The following is a 15486-nucleotide window of genomic DNA, read 5'->3' on the forward strand; positions in this document are numbered from 1 at the left end:
TGTCATGGCTGAAGTGACTTAACCCATTTCCTCATGATGTATGTTGTGATTGGGGAAAGCTAAATTTGAGGCAGACCAAAGGATAAAGGGGGCTGAACCAAAGCCAATCTGTTTCGATATATGTATAAATTTTACTTACCAGTTTTCATGATTACATCATGGGTGCAACAACTAAAGCTGTCTCTAGGCCAGACATAATAAACTGCTCTTTCTAATTAGATATGACAGCTTATAGTATGGATAGTGTATTGGCAGCTGTTGAATGCAATGATGAGAGCCACTTTCTGATAGTCTAAATAGAACAATTAAATACTAAATTACATATTAGGCACAAGTTCTCTTGTATTTTTTTCGCAAGAAAACGCTATCAAACTCAGTTGTGTGGATTGATATCTACAGCTCAGGTGACAGTCACACAAACTTGTGAACAGCACCAAACATGCAATGACCTTGCATAGAGGAACGCTAAACTACGACCAGGACATTGCATGGCTTCCAGGTGGCTGAAGTGTGTGTTTTCAGTGTATACGCTGCTCCTGAGAAAGTGATTTTGCGAGTCCCCTGATTGAGGTGCACACAATACTATGCTCTATCTGGCCATGATACCGAGTTTACAGAGCCACAAGCTTTTCCATTTTCACTGACCTGTGGGTGATCTACAGCTCTTTCTCAGTGTGGGAGTGCTGCACTGTCTGTATCACATGTCCATTCTGATGTGCTGAGGCCACGTGTGGTCAATGAAGAATGTTTTAAAGGAGGAGGTGGATTGCCTGTTGCACCTGGATGCAGGAGATTGGTGCTCGGGTCTCCTTTCTTTAAATCGGATATGCATCACCTTGTGAGTATCTCCTGCCCTTCGACCACACCCTGGTTCTAGGCTCTGATCCTGATCTGCTAGGTGTGCTTTCTCCGGTGGTCATACACATGCACCTTGTTGAGTTGATGTGATTAGGGTCGGATTGTGTGAACCTGAGTGACCAGTCTTCTCTCTACCCCCCCTCCCCCCCACACACACACACACCTGTGAAATTTGCTTTGTTTGGCTGTATTCAACCCATGGAATGTCCTTACGTCCTCGACGTCTGCAGGTGATCTGAGTTAGGTTGCAGAAGGTGCCCCTGGCAGCAGTGCTATCCATGGACTGCTGCTGCCTCGTCATTGCTCAGGAAGGCAACTATTGCCCAGGTCTATCGTGATTTGTAGTTTGTGCTGAGACGTTCACCCCTGCATGATGTATTATGCCTCTTCCTTTGTATTAACTGCTCCTGGATTATTGTTTCAATAAATATCACGGTGCCAGCAATGAAGGGGTCCATCAACAGCGGTGATCTACCCCTTCGGAGACCACCAAATTGTAGATACCAAACTCATCCGTGGCTGCTCTCTCATCAGCTAAGCCTCCTGCCGCCTTGCCTCAGTCCCTTCAACCATCACTTCTGTTGTCTTGTGTGTAAAGAAATAAAATCCAAGGAACCACACTGCCATAATTCATTGCTTTCTAAATATGAGTATTATAAGTGTTCCTGTGCTCCCACCCTGCTGGTTTCTCTGCATTGCTTTCCACTCTCAGCTTCTGCCCTGGCTTCCCTCGAGCCTTCTGCTCTGCCCCCTTTAGCCCTGATGATGGAGGCCGTGACTGAAGCAGAAAGTAAAGACTGCAATAGATCTCGGTTTACTTTCTGTAGTTGTAATTCCTTGTGGGTTCCTAGCCTCTCGTCAGCAAATATGCCGCGTTGAGTGCCAAGCGGTGGCACCAGGGTTCAATCCAATGTTGGCATCAGTAGTCGGAGTCAATGTGCACCACCTTGCCAAAACATAGCACTTTGTGCACCTTTGCAAACACACGCACTTTTATCATCATTCTTATGGTTCTTGTTTTTATTGTGCTGTGCATCAGTGCTCTAAAGTAGAAGTATAAACAGCCGCAGAACAAAGAGAAAGTTTTGTATTCTGCGGGGCCCACATAAGACATAACGCGCATCTCAAAGGGCAGTTTGTATAATGCTGAATCAATTTCAATTTCTCCTGCATGTAGAAGAAAGCCGGTTATTTAAGAGCCTATTGATGGGAAGTGATACACTGCGCCGCACATGTCTGCGCGTGCCTCCCGAAAGGTGGCAGCGATTTAATCTCGGGTGCTCGCGCTAGAACGGTTTTAGGCGGCAGGTTGATGGCATCTCGCCGCGGCAACAAGCCGTTATTTTTTCCCCAGTTGTATCGAGGAGGGACGCTATAGAAAGCTCGAGAAGGAAAGCATTCTTTCCTCGAGGTTAATAATGCCGCAAGGAGTTCTGTAAGTACTTTTCTTGCCCACCCTCCCCCCACGTCTTTTTCAGTTGTTGCTCCTGATTTGTGCCTCAACACGTGTAATGCAGCAATACCATCTAAGGTAGACTGACTGGCATCATGAAATCTTTATTGCCCTGTCAGTCATTGTCTCTGCAGATATCAATTCTTAAACAGCTGCCAGGATTTGAAAGACATGTAGATTTTATGAGTAATCCCCTACTGCTTTTTGATCCCACCAGAAAAGCCAGCAACTTTTATATTTTCTGTTTCATTGTCTTATTTTTTTGTCTTTACACATTGCTGTACGAGACAGGGCTGCTGTGTGCGTGCTAACAGACATGTTTTTGGTTAACACAACTGCATATGCAATGGAGCAGAGAAATGACATCCATGCGTTCTTCCCTACAGTAATCTGTCTTCTTTTGAGTCCCTTGAGCACGGCTTTGATCAATAAAAAAATCAGGCTATATGGACCCTTCTATGACTTTTACATTGGAGAAGCATTCGAGCATTGCCACCCAGTGTGAGAAGTTGGATTGTTGGTTGACAGGATTTTAAACCTTGGTGAAGCAGCAACCGCAAACCTTGTCAGGGTGAGGCCAGTGGGAAAATATAAGTGCAGGTACTCATTAAATTGAGCTAAGGTGTGGCTAGTGGGCAGGGTTAGATGCGGAGCGAGACATCATGATACAAAGACACTTCTATTGAGTATTCATTTTGGTGTGGTGTGAAGACTTGCTTAGAACAAGCCCTAAATCATAGTGGAAGAGGTTTGTAAACTTTGAATGCAGCCAGCCATCTACAGGACTATTCAGACTTTCAGGCTAATAATCAGTGCGTCCCAGGACCAAGGAGATGCTGGCACAGCATCATTAATAATGAGTTCTACACCACTTGCAGGACATACCAAAACATGTGAGAAATGTATCAATATAAATAAAGGGGTGAACTCATTACATGAAATGAAGGGCAAGCATGAAATGCTAATGTTTTCTTGTTTTTGTAATAATTGCTGCTTCTTAAAGTCATACTCTTCCTACTTGCTTGCCTTAAGTGCAATCCTCATATCTTGTAGAGTGTGCAAACATACACACAGAAACGAGCATTTCACACATTTCTTTTCAAATATCCCCTGAGTGTCCAGATTCTCTTCCTCTCTGATGCCATTTGTCTCTCAAGCATACACAATATCAGGCAAACATGAACACATAAGCAGACAAATACATAAAAGGCTCAGTTCGGATTATTCCTTAGTTACTTCGCAGCGCCAGCGACAGTGCAGATGTGATTGACAGAGCAGGGCATGAATGGGCCTGCTCTGTCAGACACAGCAGGACAGTGATATTCCCAACACCCGGACATCCCGTGCATAATGCAAATAAACCGCTGCTGAATGGTTCAGCAGTGGCTCAGCTAAGGGCTGGAGAGGCGCTTTGGATGTCAGAGTGCCGACAGATCTGCTCCACTCTGCCTCAAGCTCAGCAGCACTAGCAGCAATGAGCTTACATTTCTTGAGTACTGGTACTCTCCTTGGCAGTGAAAAAGAACCAGAACTCAGCTCGGTAAAAATAAGAAGTGCTGGTACTGAGTACCTGTGAGTACTGGCCCATTTAAAGCACTGGGTGAGGCACAGGCCAATCTAAAATTAACCTGTGCTCAGCCCTCTGGTAGCTTGGCACAGAGCTGTCAGGCTTAATTTAGAGGGAATGTATAAAGTATTCATGCACCACTCCAAACAGTAAAAACTTGTGAATCACACAAAAGCCTGTTTACCGCGGCGATTATTTCGCCGCAGTGCGGGCGTTCCACGGAGTGAGTGGGGCCGCGTCAGCCGTTGGCCGTTCGCAGCACCAGCGAGGTAGTGCTCGCGACGGCCAGCGGTCGACGGGAGCACGGAAGGGGTTAATCAAATAAATCAAGACTAAAACAACAAAAATCCAATCAGTAGAACCAGAGATATGCAATTTTTAAGATTTTAGTGGAAATAACACCAAAAAGCACAAAATGCCAACTGCCGATATCTTGTCATGCGGGACCGGGACAAAGTCACAAGTTCAGCCGACCGCGATCGACCGACCGCGATCGCGCACAGCCGGCTACAGGGACCCAGTTAGGGCCACTGAACAAAGTACCTTAAATCCTTGTTAGCAGAGGATTGCGACGATCCAACTCGAAGATGCATCACAGAGCCAAAGTGATGCATCTGTTCCGACGTGTGGCAAGGATGTGATGCAAGGTCCTGCGTAGTTGTGGAGGATCCTGTCGACGAGGGCTTGCAATTCCAAGTCTAACATCGAGGATGCTTTGCGCATGCGGTGCAAAACTTTGGTTCCAAGAAGTTGCAATGCGGAGTCCTGTGTCACCGTCAAGGCTTCCTTAGATGAGGGATGCTAGGGCCCGTGGCAAGGATGTGTTGCACAGTGACTGTTCCGACGAGGCTGCGGAGGTGATGCAAGTCTTTGCAGCAGGCTTAATCCACGCAGCAGCGGTGATGTGTTGGTTCTGCTCGAGGTTACACTGCACAGCAGAGACTGTGCGTCAGTTACGCTGGAGACACAGAGGTTTGTAAGTACCTCAGGCCCACTGCCAAGGGTCCAGGACTGGGGTCGCACCACTTCCCAGGGTCAATCAATCAATCAATCAGTATTTGTAGTTAGCAGCACTGTCACCCCTCAGTGTATCTGGGCGCTGGGGTGCAAGGTCACTGTCGAAAAACCAGGTCTTGATTTTCTTTCTAAAGTCCACCAGCAGGGAAGGTGCTGTTCAAAGCTTGAGGAGCAGTTGTTCCAGGTCTTTGCGGCAATGTAGGAGAAGGAACGGGCACCGCTGCGTCAGGTACGAGTGTGTGCGCAAGGGCTAATGAAGAGCAGTATAGGTGTATTGCGGGTTGACAGAAGTTAAGTTGATGTAGGCCGGTCCTTGATCATGTAGGGATTTGTAAGTGTGCATGAGGATTTTGAATTGGCATTTCTTCTGAATAGGGAATCAGTGGAGGTTTTTGAGGTTGGGGGTGATGTGGGTCCATTTGGGGAGTTCCAGGATAAGTCTGGCTGCAGTGTTCTGTATGGTCTGTAGTCTCCTGATGAGCTGGGTGGAAATGCCGGAGTATAGTGCCTTGCCGTAGTCAAGGCTGCTGGTGACGAGGTCCTAGGTGACGGCCTTTCAGGTGTAGACTGGGATCCATCTGAAGATTCTTCAGAGAGTGCGGAGGGTGTGGAAGCAGGAGGAGGTTACTGCATTGACTTGTCATTTTATGGTTAGTTCGCTGTTGAGGAGGATGCCTAGGTTGCGTGCAAGGTTTGTTGGTGCAGGTGTAGGTTCGAGTTCTGCTGGCCACCAGCTGTGGCCCCTTAGGGATGTTTTTTTCCTTAGATCAGTACTTCGGTCTTGTCTGAGTTGAGTTTAAAGCTATGGCGCTGATTCGCTGATGGAGAAATCCAAGGGCAGGGTTATTTAAAGCCTTGTATGTCCCTGAGGCTTCAGATCAGGATGCCAGCCAACTAGCCCTTGGTGTCCCTATGGGGCTCTGGGTTCAAGGGATGCTGGTCCAGTCCTTCTCACCCAGGCAAGAGGGCATCAGGTTAGCACAGCAGGGCAGCAGTCCCTTCAGGTCAGCAGTCCAGCAGAGTGTCAGTCCTTTCAACAGCACAGCAGTTCTTCCTGGCAGGGTATCCACAGGTCCAGAAGTGTACTCAAGAGTTGGTGTCTGAGATCCAGTATTTATATAGAGTTGTGCCTTTAAAGTGGGTGAGGAGGTTCTAGAAGTTTCCAGTTGAAGTCCTGAGGCATCCTGCCATCACTGACCTGACTCTAGACTAATTACAGGGGGGTATGCAGCCCCTTGTGTGGAAGCAGGACACCGCCAATTCAAAGGTAAGTAGGGCTAGTTCCAGCTACCCCCTCCCATCCTGCCAGTGATGGCCCACCAAGGCACACCTAAACTCTCTATTGTGTGTGGCTGTCTAGAGAAACATGCAAACCCCAACAGTAAGCCACACCTAGTTATGTGACCCAGGGACAGGCTACAGGCATTAAATGGCTAAGGCAGGAAAATGGCAGCGTCCTTTCTTTTTAAAACTTGTTTTTTAAAATCAGACTTTACCATACCTTTGGATGTTTCCTTACAATTCTAAAGACACCAAATATGAATCGGTACCTGCTCCTATTTGGAAATGACAGCTTATTCAATGTAATAAAGTTACTCCAGTGTTGTGCTATGGGAAAGGCAGGCCTTGCAGTAGTTAACAATTAATTTAAGAGTTTTTCACTACCAGGCCATTTAATACTATATGTCTACATTTTTAAATACAGTGCACCTTGCCCATTGCACTGGCCAGAGACTAGCCTAGGGGTGATTTATATGTATTTAAAAGGAAGGTTTGGGCTTGGGAAAAGGCGTATTTTGCCAGGTAAACATGGCAGTTTAAAACTGCACCCACTGGTTGCAATAGCAGGCCTGAGACATGTTTACAGGGCTTCTTAAGTTGGTGGTACAAATTGTGCTGCCAGCCCACTAGAAACATTTAACTTATAGGCCCTGGGCACATTTAGTACCACTTTGCTTTGAACTTACAAGTAAGTTCTATGTGCCAATTGGGGATAAGCCAATTCTATCATGTTTTAAGGAGAGAGCACAAGCTTTTAGCACTAGTTAGCAGTGGTAAAGGGCACATAGTCCTATGGCCAGCAAACATGAGAAAGGCAAAAGGTTTGGGGGAAGACCACCCTAAGGCTGACAGGTCTAACAGCAAGTAAGCCCTTCTTCCCAAAGCCAAACATGCTGTCCCATTATGTAGCATGAGGTAACACGATACAGAGGTTAAGTTAGACAGCCTGGCTAAAACATGCACTTGTTGAAAGGGCCTTAGGACCCATACACAATTGCTGGGGTGCAGTTTTCTCTGTCTCTAAAAGTCAACTTGTCACTTAGACTCACTTACAGAAAGGGCGGTGCCCCAACCTCCAAAGCACACAAACATACACTAATACATTGAGTTCACGTGTTGCAATTAGTATTGTAAGGTCTGTGATGCCATTCTCTGTTGTAATGTGCAGCAGTACGGGAACGGTCTCCCTGCATCCAGTGCACTACACTTTCAGTGGCTGAATTACTGTATTACAGTATTTGTATTAGATTGAAAACATTTCTATTTTGATTTACAGGGAGGCCTCAGGAACAGCAAGCATGAGTTCACGCTGTCTTCACAGGAATATGTCCATGAACTCAGAAGTGGGATCACTGAGGACAAGCTGCTGAACTGTTTAGAATCGTTGAGAGTTTCCTTAACAAGTAACCCTGTGAGGTATGTACCATAATTGTTCATTGTTTCTTTGCTATATTACTTGATACCACAACTCAGAACCTAATAATACTTTGGTACCAAGTGTTTCCAATGTGCATTCAATAATTCTTTTTTAAGATCCGAGATGAAATCCTTTGTCAACCCGACAATATTTGAACCTTTTTTCTGAGGATGCTATGTATTTCAAGCGTATTGGTCACCTGAATTATCTCATGGGCAAAATATGGACCAAACTTGTTATTCTGGAAATAGCAGGTCACACACAAGGTCCCTTAGAATACAAAAAAGTGTATATTTCCTGTGTTGATGCAATTAAATTGATAATCAACACTTTCAGAGTATTGACAAAGATTTAGATTTTTTTTAAATCTCCTTATGAGTTTGAAAATGTTTAGCAAGTTTGAACAGATTAAAAGATAAATCAGGGTAATTTATTTATTTTTCTATGAATGCCTATGCATCTAGTTCTGTTCATCTGCAACTTCTGAAAGCGATTCTAGAAATATAGTGAGTGAAGAGAAAAAGGATGTTCAGTAGGCAATATAATTATTTTCAGTGCTATGTAGATCATAATCCAATGTTTGTAGGATGTGGCTTGTAGATTGGGAGGTTTGGTCTCATCCAGAGAACTGCTATTGGGACAATTGGTGGCCCAGCCTCATTGAATAGGGATCTAGTCACTATTCTAAGGAGGATAAAGAGCGAGCATACTTTTCCGCTCACTCCTAAACCTGTGGTAGATTTGCTGATCCCCTACATATTACTCTGGTCCCCCTTGCCTTTGCCCACAATGCCATTTTCTGTTGAACATTACTGGTGTTATTCTATTGTTCATTGTTAACCTAAAGCTGTTTGTCCATCTATAGTGACAAATATGCCTGCTCTAGTTATTTGGGCCCCGTGCCCAAAACAGTTTTTGACTCCTGCTCAGCATCTCCTAGTCTCACGGCGAGCCAGTTATTTTTTTTAGCTCATGTTTGATTTGCTCTGATTTTTCAGGGGAGGAAGCGTGCTTTGTGAATTACGGGGGCCATGGGGTGGCACAAATCCAGGTGATAAAAAAGGGTCACGGATTAAGGTAGTTGTAAAAAACAAAAGGCCCGAAACATTGGGGCCGGCAATTCCTGTTACACGCAGACAAGCCCTGAACAGGGCCAGTCCAATTACTCACATACATAATCCAAAATAATTAGCATTCTTGAGGAAATGTGTAATAGCAAGACCCGCATTTGGAAGACGGATTTTTAAATGCATTCCTTTTAAACTACCTCAATTGTTTGAGATCATGAACACGTATTGGGCATATTCCAATATACCAGTGTCAAAAATCCTTTACTTTTACATTGGGAATCATGTTAGGAATTTTAGGCAATCTAGTTAATCTTGCAATGTTAATAGGGATGGAAGATAGCTTTCCCTTTTCCCAAGTAGTAGGGAAATGGCTGAACATTTAGAGGAATTCCAGTGGTGAAAATTAGATGTCTGTCTGGATTTTTCTGTGAAAAAAGTACTAACCAACATGCTATGCCTAAATTCTGTAATTTCTCACCTATCCACCTACCGGTCAAAATTTGTGGAGCAAAAAAAGTTAGGTTTATTAATTTAAGATGTACAAAATACATTTTCTTTCTTTTGTGAGTTCATTTCTATAAGTGTCTTCATCACAAAATCTTAACAATATTGTAGGAAGCTTTTTGCTAACTAACATAACATTTTAATTTATATATATACAAAATGCATCACATGGAGAGTAGAAGCACAGTCTCTGGGTTCATTATAGTAGCAAATGTGCATAGGAAACATGTTAAGCAAGGCCATAGCCAAATACTAGGGAATTGCACAACTTTTAGGGAGTTATTACAAGTGTTCTGGTGTGAATTGTTCCTGATTCAGCAATGGTGACGACAATGCAATGACTTTGTGTAAACAGACAACCTGATTTGGAAACGATTTGGAAACATAACTTACTCTAAGCATCCTAAATGTCAGTCTCCTGATGGAAATTCTCTGATCCTGATCTAATGGACTTTGCAGCTCTGTAGATCGTGATTTACTTGTGCATGAGAAACTTTTCCTGGTTAGTTGATTGTCTGCCAAAGTAAATCTCTGACGGAAGCATGAAAGAGGCCATTCCTTTAGGCTTTCCCCAAAACATAATTGTGTGGGTTTTCACTATGTTTCACTTTATTCTTTATTTCTCTTGAGCGTTTATGTGAAATTCTGCTATAAGTCCCTCTCTAGGTGAGGAAAGGAATAGTTGCATTTCTATATTCCATGTGGATGTACTATATTCCTTATGGAGTAGAATGTTTTCACTGTAAAGAATTAAATATGGTACAAATGTGATTTTCCAGTTTATGATCTAGCATATTGTATCAGATCCACTGCAGTATGGTTAGTTGGCACAATATGCGCGTATTTCCAAGGTATACCTTTTTCATATTATTTTTTTAAACTTTACAATAAATAGATAAATCTTCACAAATATTAAACTTAAGTCCCTGATGCTCAGGTGTACATATTCTCTGAGACTTGTGTATAGCGGTAAGTGTGATCTAACGACTATTATTGAGATTTGAAGTGTATTTTTCTGTTGTGGACTGAAGGAGGTTCCACCCATTATCGGGAAACCAAGTAAGGTAAATACAATATTGAATATGTTTAAACCCAAGTAGTTAAAGCTTCGCCATCAGTTGCTAAGTGAATAACGTTCCTAATTATTCACAAAATGCGATTGTTGTGTAATTACTTGACAAATATCTGCAAATGTAAATTAACGCATCCCAGTCTTGTTAGTAAATCTAGAAATATTTCCTCAGTGTTCCGATTTTTGCATCCTTGCATCTGCAGCCCTTCTGTGCAGATTCTGATGAATCTCCCTATTACTAGTAGCATAGACATAGCTTTCTATCCTTAACCCTTTGCATATCAAGTTGTTCTCTCTTAGCTGCACTACACACAAGAATCTCTGGTTATCTGGCATAGCACTTCCTACTTGGATGTATAATTTATTCTGTATTTTGAACTGGGTAGGGGCACTCCATGTGGACTTGTTAATATGTTGTAGGGTTGAAAGAATAATGCGCACCATCGAAGTCTCAATCAGCCACACACATGAAAATATGACTTACTGGGCATGACGTTGCACTGCACGTTACCATTGAAAGGTCTTGTACTAATACAAATCCTCACAATGTACTTTAAGAGAAGATCTTGCTTTCCCTGTCATTAGGTGAGAACTAGTGAAGGAGACAAAATGTCAATGAATGTAAAAGTCTCTTTTTTTCTTGGGCGACCACTATACGCTGGCACAGAAGTGCCTTAAGGCGTGATTGCATACATTGTTTAAACTAGAGATTAATAAATGAGGCAGGTTAAAAATGCTAGGCAACGGATTGTGCTCAGTTTCGAAAATAATGTGATAGTTTACCTGGAGACCTACATATCCTGTGCAGTAGGAGAACTAAAAGAAGCTCTCTCATAGGTCCTTAATCAAAAGTGGATCCTTAAATGATCCATTAAATCAAAGAAGCAGAATAACTTGCTTTTATGATAAATCAATTAAATAAAGCAAAGGTTGTTAAAATTGTGGAAATTAGATATTTACACCATGGTTGCGGCTGAAAATACTCTCTTGATGTAATACGCATAAATAATAGACGAAATAAACATACACACAGACCTATACACACAGACAGTTTCATACACCTCCCAAATGTTTTTTAACTGGCATATTCATAGCGTAAATAATCACACACTCTTTCCCTTTTTTATCTCTCTCTTGTTTATTGTCACTTATTTGTTCTGATAGACTTTCCATCCACACATTTTTATTTCTTGCGTGCTCCTTTTTTTGCTGCTGCAAGAAGTAAGCTACTGTCGGAACTCACCTCTGCACAACAACCTCAAAAAAATACACAGATAGGACCTTTGAGCTCAGCCACCCTCAGCTGAATTGTTTGTTTGAGAGAACCTCTTTCAACCATGCCATGTCTGATGTTTCTTTTCGCATTTTAATCTACCTATGGCATTTCATAAATATTTTCCCTTCGTGCATAGTTAACAGCTGACAGATCCACCCACCTACTCTGTGAAATAACTTCATGATACAATGACTGGACATAACAGCACTCCTTTCCTCCCCAAAAGTGTGCGAACCGATGCATAATTATAATATCGGACTTAGAACAATATTTTACTTCCTGGCTTAGAACATGTCGGTACCTCATGTAAACTGGTGGAGATGTGCGTGTGCCAGTGCCAGACATAAGCAAAAATAGTTCCTATTTTCCTTTAATGGCAGGTGACCCAGAGTCCTGCTAGCTCAAGGTTGCACCTGCCCACGGCATCCCAGGGCCCGCCACCTCTGTAATGGTTGGTCCTAGAGCAACATCTTTGGTTTACTATGATACAACGTGCCACCCAGCGTGTACTCAGATCTCTTCCTTCAGATCAGAATTCTGCCTCCTGAAAAACAGGGAGTTAAGTTCTACTGTCTCGCCGTCCCCTTCCCCCACTTGTTTTGTGTAACACAGAGAAAAGCAGTATCTTCATTTTCTGCTGCTTCTTTTAGAAAGCAGCTGATCTGTGGCTGCCTTGGAGGTAGGGCCCCTGAGGAGGACGAGAGGTCCTTCTGCCCTTATAGGGATGATTTAGAGGGTGAATGCACGAGTTGCATCAGCTTAGATGTACTACCACCGCATCTCTCTCGTTAATTCAGATAAATACAAAATGCATACAAGTAGAGCAAAATATGAATTTTACACTTCTAAAGTGTGTCGATTTTACAGTAAAATGTACTTGCTGGCAGAACACACCAATGTATTAATACTACATTACTAAATAATCTCTTATAGGTTTCAGCACAGTGTCTGTGTGAATAAGAACTTTTACATAACATGATTAAAAGGATCTATTTTGGTCTGTTGGAGCCCTTTTTAGTGATTCGTAGACAGCTATTTTGGATGTTTCAGCAATAAAAGTGCATTTTCTTTAAACAATGCATTTAAAGAACCAATATTTTTCTTATAAGTATAATAAGACAGATGTCAGGCAACACTTTTAGTGCAAAATTAGGGAGGGAGAAACACAAAGGCATAGGTCCAGTCTCTAAGGTTGGGTTTTTCTGCCATGTTGCCCTTCTACACCTTCAAAAGACACTGTGTTTCACAGATTTTAATGCACAGACTGCAAATCACCGTTCTCCTTTAGCCCCTGATGGTTGTATGACGTTACAACGCATTCCATTGCAAAGCATGCCTTTTCACCACGCATGCGTTATAACGGAATGCTATTTCCACGCATAACCTTTACCACGAATATTCCTTTACCACGCATACTTTTAAAACGATTTTCGTTGTAAATTCATGCATGGTAAGGGCATACTCTTGGTAAAGGTTATACCCCTCCCCTGTACCCTTACGTAACTTCCCAGCCCCCAATCCTTCTTAGAATTACCCCTGCCCGGAACCCTCAATCCATATATATGTATATATATATTTATTTATTTTTAACTAAAATTCCCCTTACTTCTTCACGTTATCTCCTCTCCTTGATCTTCCTTGGTGACGTAGTACATTGTAAAGAGGAAGCAGAAGTGTCATTCCGTTTCCTCTAAAACAACGCCGATTGCCTCCTCTTTGCGACATTACAACAGGTGCAGTTTTTTTGGGGGAAGATCCCCAACCCCCCTTTTTATTCACAAGCTTTCATTTTTTATTTTTGGGGGGAGACCCCCCAAGCCCTCTTTTTCTAATTGTAGCCTTTTACACACATGCCTTTACTACATATCTCGCAGCAAAGGTATGCGTGGTAAAGGCTATTCGTGGTAAGCACGCATGCGTTGTAATGCATGCTCAGTTAAGGTTTGCGTGGAAACGGTCACGTTGTAGTGGCCGTTTCCTGCCCCTGACATACTAAACTTCATGCTCAGAAAATATGCATGACTCAATTCAACCAAAAATCTGTCATGTTGCAAACACAGGTCTTCCACATTTTAGAAATGAGTGCCGGGATCAGCAGGGAGCAGGAGAAACGTTCCTAAAAATACTTTCAACACAAATCTGAAACTCAAGTATAGAGCCCATTGGTTCCTCTAAAGAGAATATAATTTGAGAAGTACACCACCAGAGAGGGAAAAAATAAACATATGGCAATATCATGAGATGGGAGGTACACAGCTTATGGGGTCATGTGCTTTGCTGATTCAGGAAGTCACGGCATGGGGTGAAAAGCGTTTCTCATAGTTGTCTAACTCTGCATGGCATGTAAGACCTGTTCACACCACTGCCCATTAGACTAGCAGTTTGCATCCTTGTATGTCAATAAACTGGCATTCACATGACAGAAGAGTGTGGTGTTTCCACATACTCATCCATTGTTTGTAATCAATCCACACACAGCAAAAAAGACATGCCAAGTGCAGACAGTGGAGTAAATATATGTAGACCCTTCACCAGTGATTCTTAACCTTTTGATTATTGTGGTTTTCCACTGTATCACAGCTGGAAGCCATGGACCCAGCCAATGCAATTTCTTTAATTTGACCCCCCTCCCCCCCAAAAAATGTAGTAACAGATATACATCAAACAAACATACAAATTATGAAATATTTTCTTTAACTCACCCAAAAAGTGCGAAATACGAAAATGTAATTGAAGGCTGAAGCTTTTAAAAATGAGGTTTTAGTCCTATACTTTAGCTTATCACTTGGACTTCTTTGCTCTGATGCATCCTCTTTTTGTCACCACAAACAACTGCTTCAGGCAGAGAAAGTCTGGCAGGCAGTCGACAGTCGAGGAGAGGAAAATGCAGAAGTGGATGCCAGGCCTCCCTCCTCCTTGGAAAGTCATTTTTAGGTCTCGCCTACGGCATTACTTTAGCAATGCTTGTTTGGCGAGATTATAGTAAGGCTTTCAAAAGTCTACCCAAACTGCGGATCAGGTACAGTGCATGTGAGCACTACCACGCACGTTTCGTGTGCGCGCGCCGCACTCCACCTCTGCTGCCACTTCAGCTCAACAGGCTGCACACACCCTCACCCCTCGCTCGCCAATTTCCCTACCAGGCTGCCCACCCCCTCACCCCTCGCTCGCCAATGTCCCTCCCACCCTTCCTTTGATGTCCGAGTTCTTACAGGCTCCTCTCTGCCCCCTTCCTTTAATGGCCCTCCCCCAGCACAGAGCACGCATCGCTTGTTCCCAAAGCGCTTACAAACCTCCTGTATAGCACTTATATCCCTCCTGTGGGTTACATCTCACTCTACTCTTCCCTCTCCTCCCCCCTGCTCCGTCCCCCCAACACTCTCAGTTCACGTCCGTTCCCTTCTCTTCCATGTTAATGCCTTGTTTCCCCGCCATCCCATTTAATTTTATATGCATTTCCATTGTGTCGCCCCCCCTACACGCAGCAGCCATCTCCGTTGGAAACAGCTCATTTCTGTGGTACAAACACAGAGTTAGTATGCTCCCACTTCACTTAATCTCCCCGTGCGGAAGCGTCCCCACACCACGACCTCCCACCCGTTCTTTTGCTTTTGTTTGCTTGTTCAAATAGCTCTCATTCACGACCGGATCGCCAAGACTGAGTTTGAATTGTCGAGCATGCTCGTCTTGCGCCTGGACATCTTTCTAGTCTTTGCATCACTTACCGTTATGAAAAGGCTTTGAACAAATATGAGGCAGACAAGCAGGGCTACAAGAGTTGATTAAAACACCATGTACGAGCTTTAACGCGGTTTCGCCGCATCTTGTTGCAGGATGCACCAAGAGCTTTTAACAATGGCGCGCAGGTTCCTATGTTTTCCTACACTTATCTGTGAGACTACCCCCTTGCACTCTCAAAGTGCACATTTTTCGCTGCTCCCGGAGAGTACAACGGTGTTGCGCGTTTCATG

The 15486-nt window shown here is 43.4% G+C and overlaps 1 protein-coding gene across 2 annotated transcripts in view; it reads left to right on the forward strand.

The window, feature by feature from the left end:
- The window catches only part of DIAPH2 (diaphanous related formin 2), a 4230744-nt gene that overhangs the window by 956567 nt on the left and 3258691 nt on the right, over window positions 1–15486 (forward strand). For both annotated transcript variants that reach the window (XM_078688424.1, XM_078688425.1), the window contains one exon: window positions 7453–7592. In XM_078688424.1, the coding sequence (XP_078544550.1) occupies window positions 7453–7592 (140 nt within the window). The remainder of the gene's footprint in view (window positions 1–7452; window positions 7593–15486) is intronic.

This window comes from Lissotriton helveticus, chromosome 4_1 (genome assembly GCF_964261635.1).
Source record: "Lissotriton helveticus chromosome 4_1, aLisHel1.1, whole genome shotgun sequence".
NCBI lineage: Eukaryota > Metazoa > Chordata > Amphibia > Caudata > Salamandridae > Lissotriton > Lissotriton helveticus.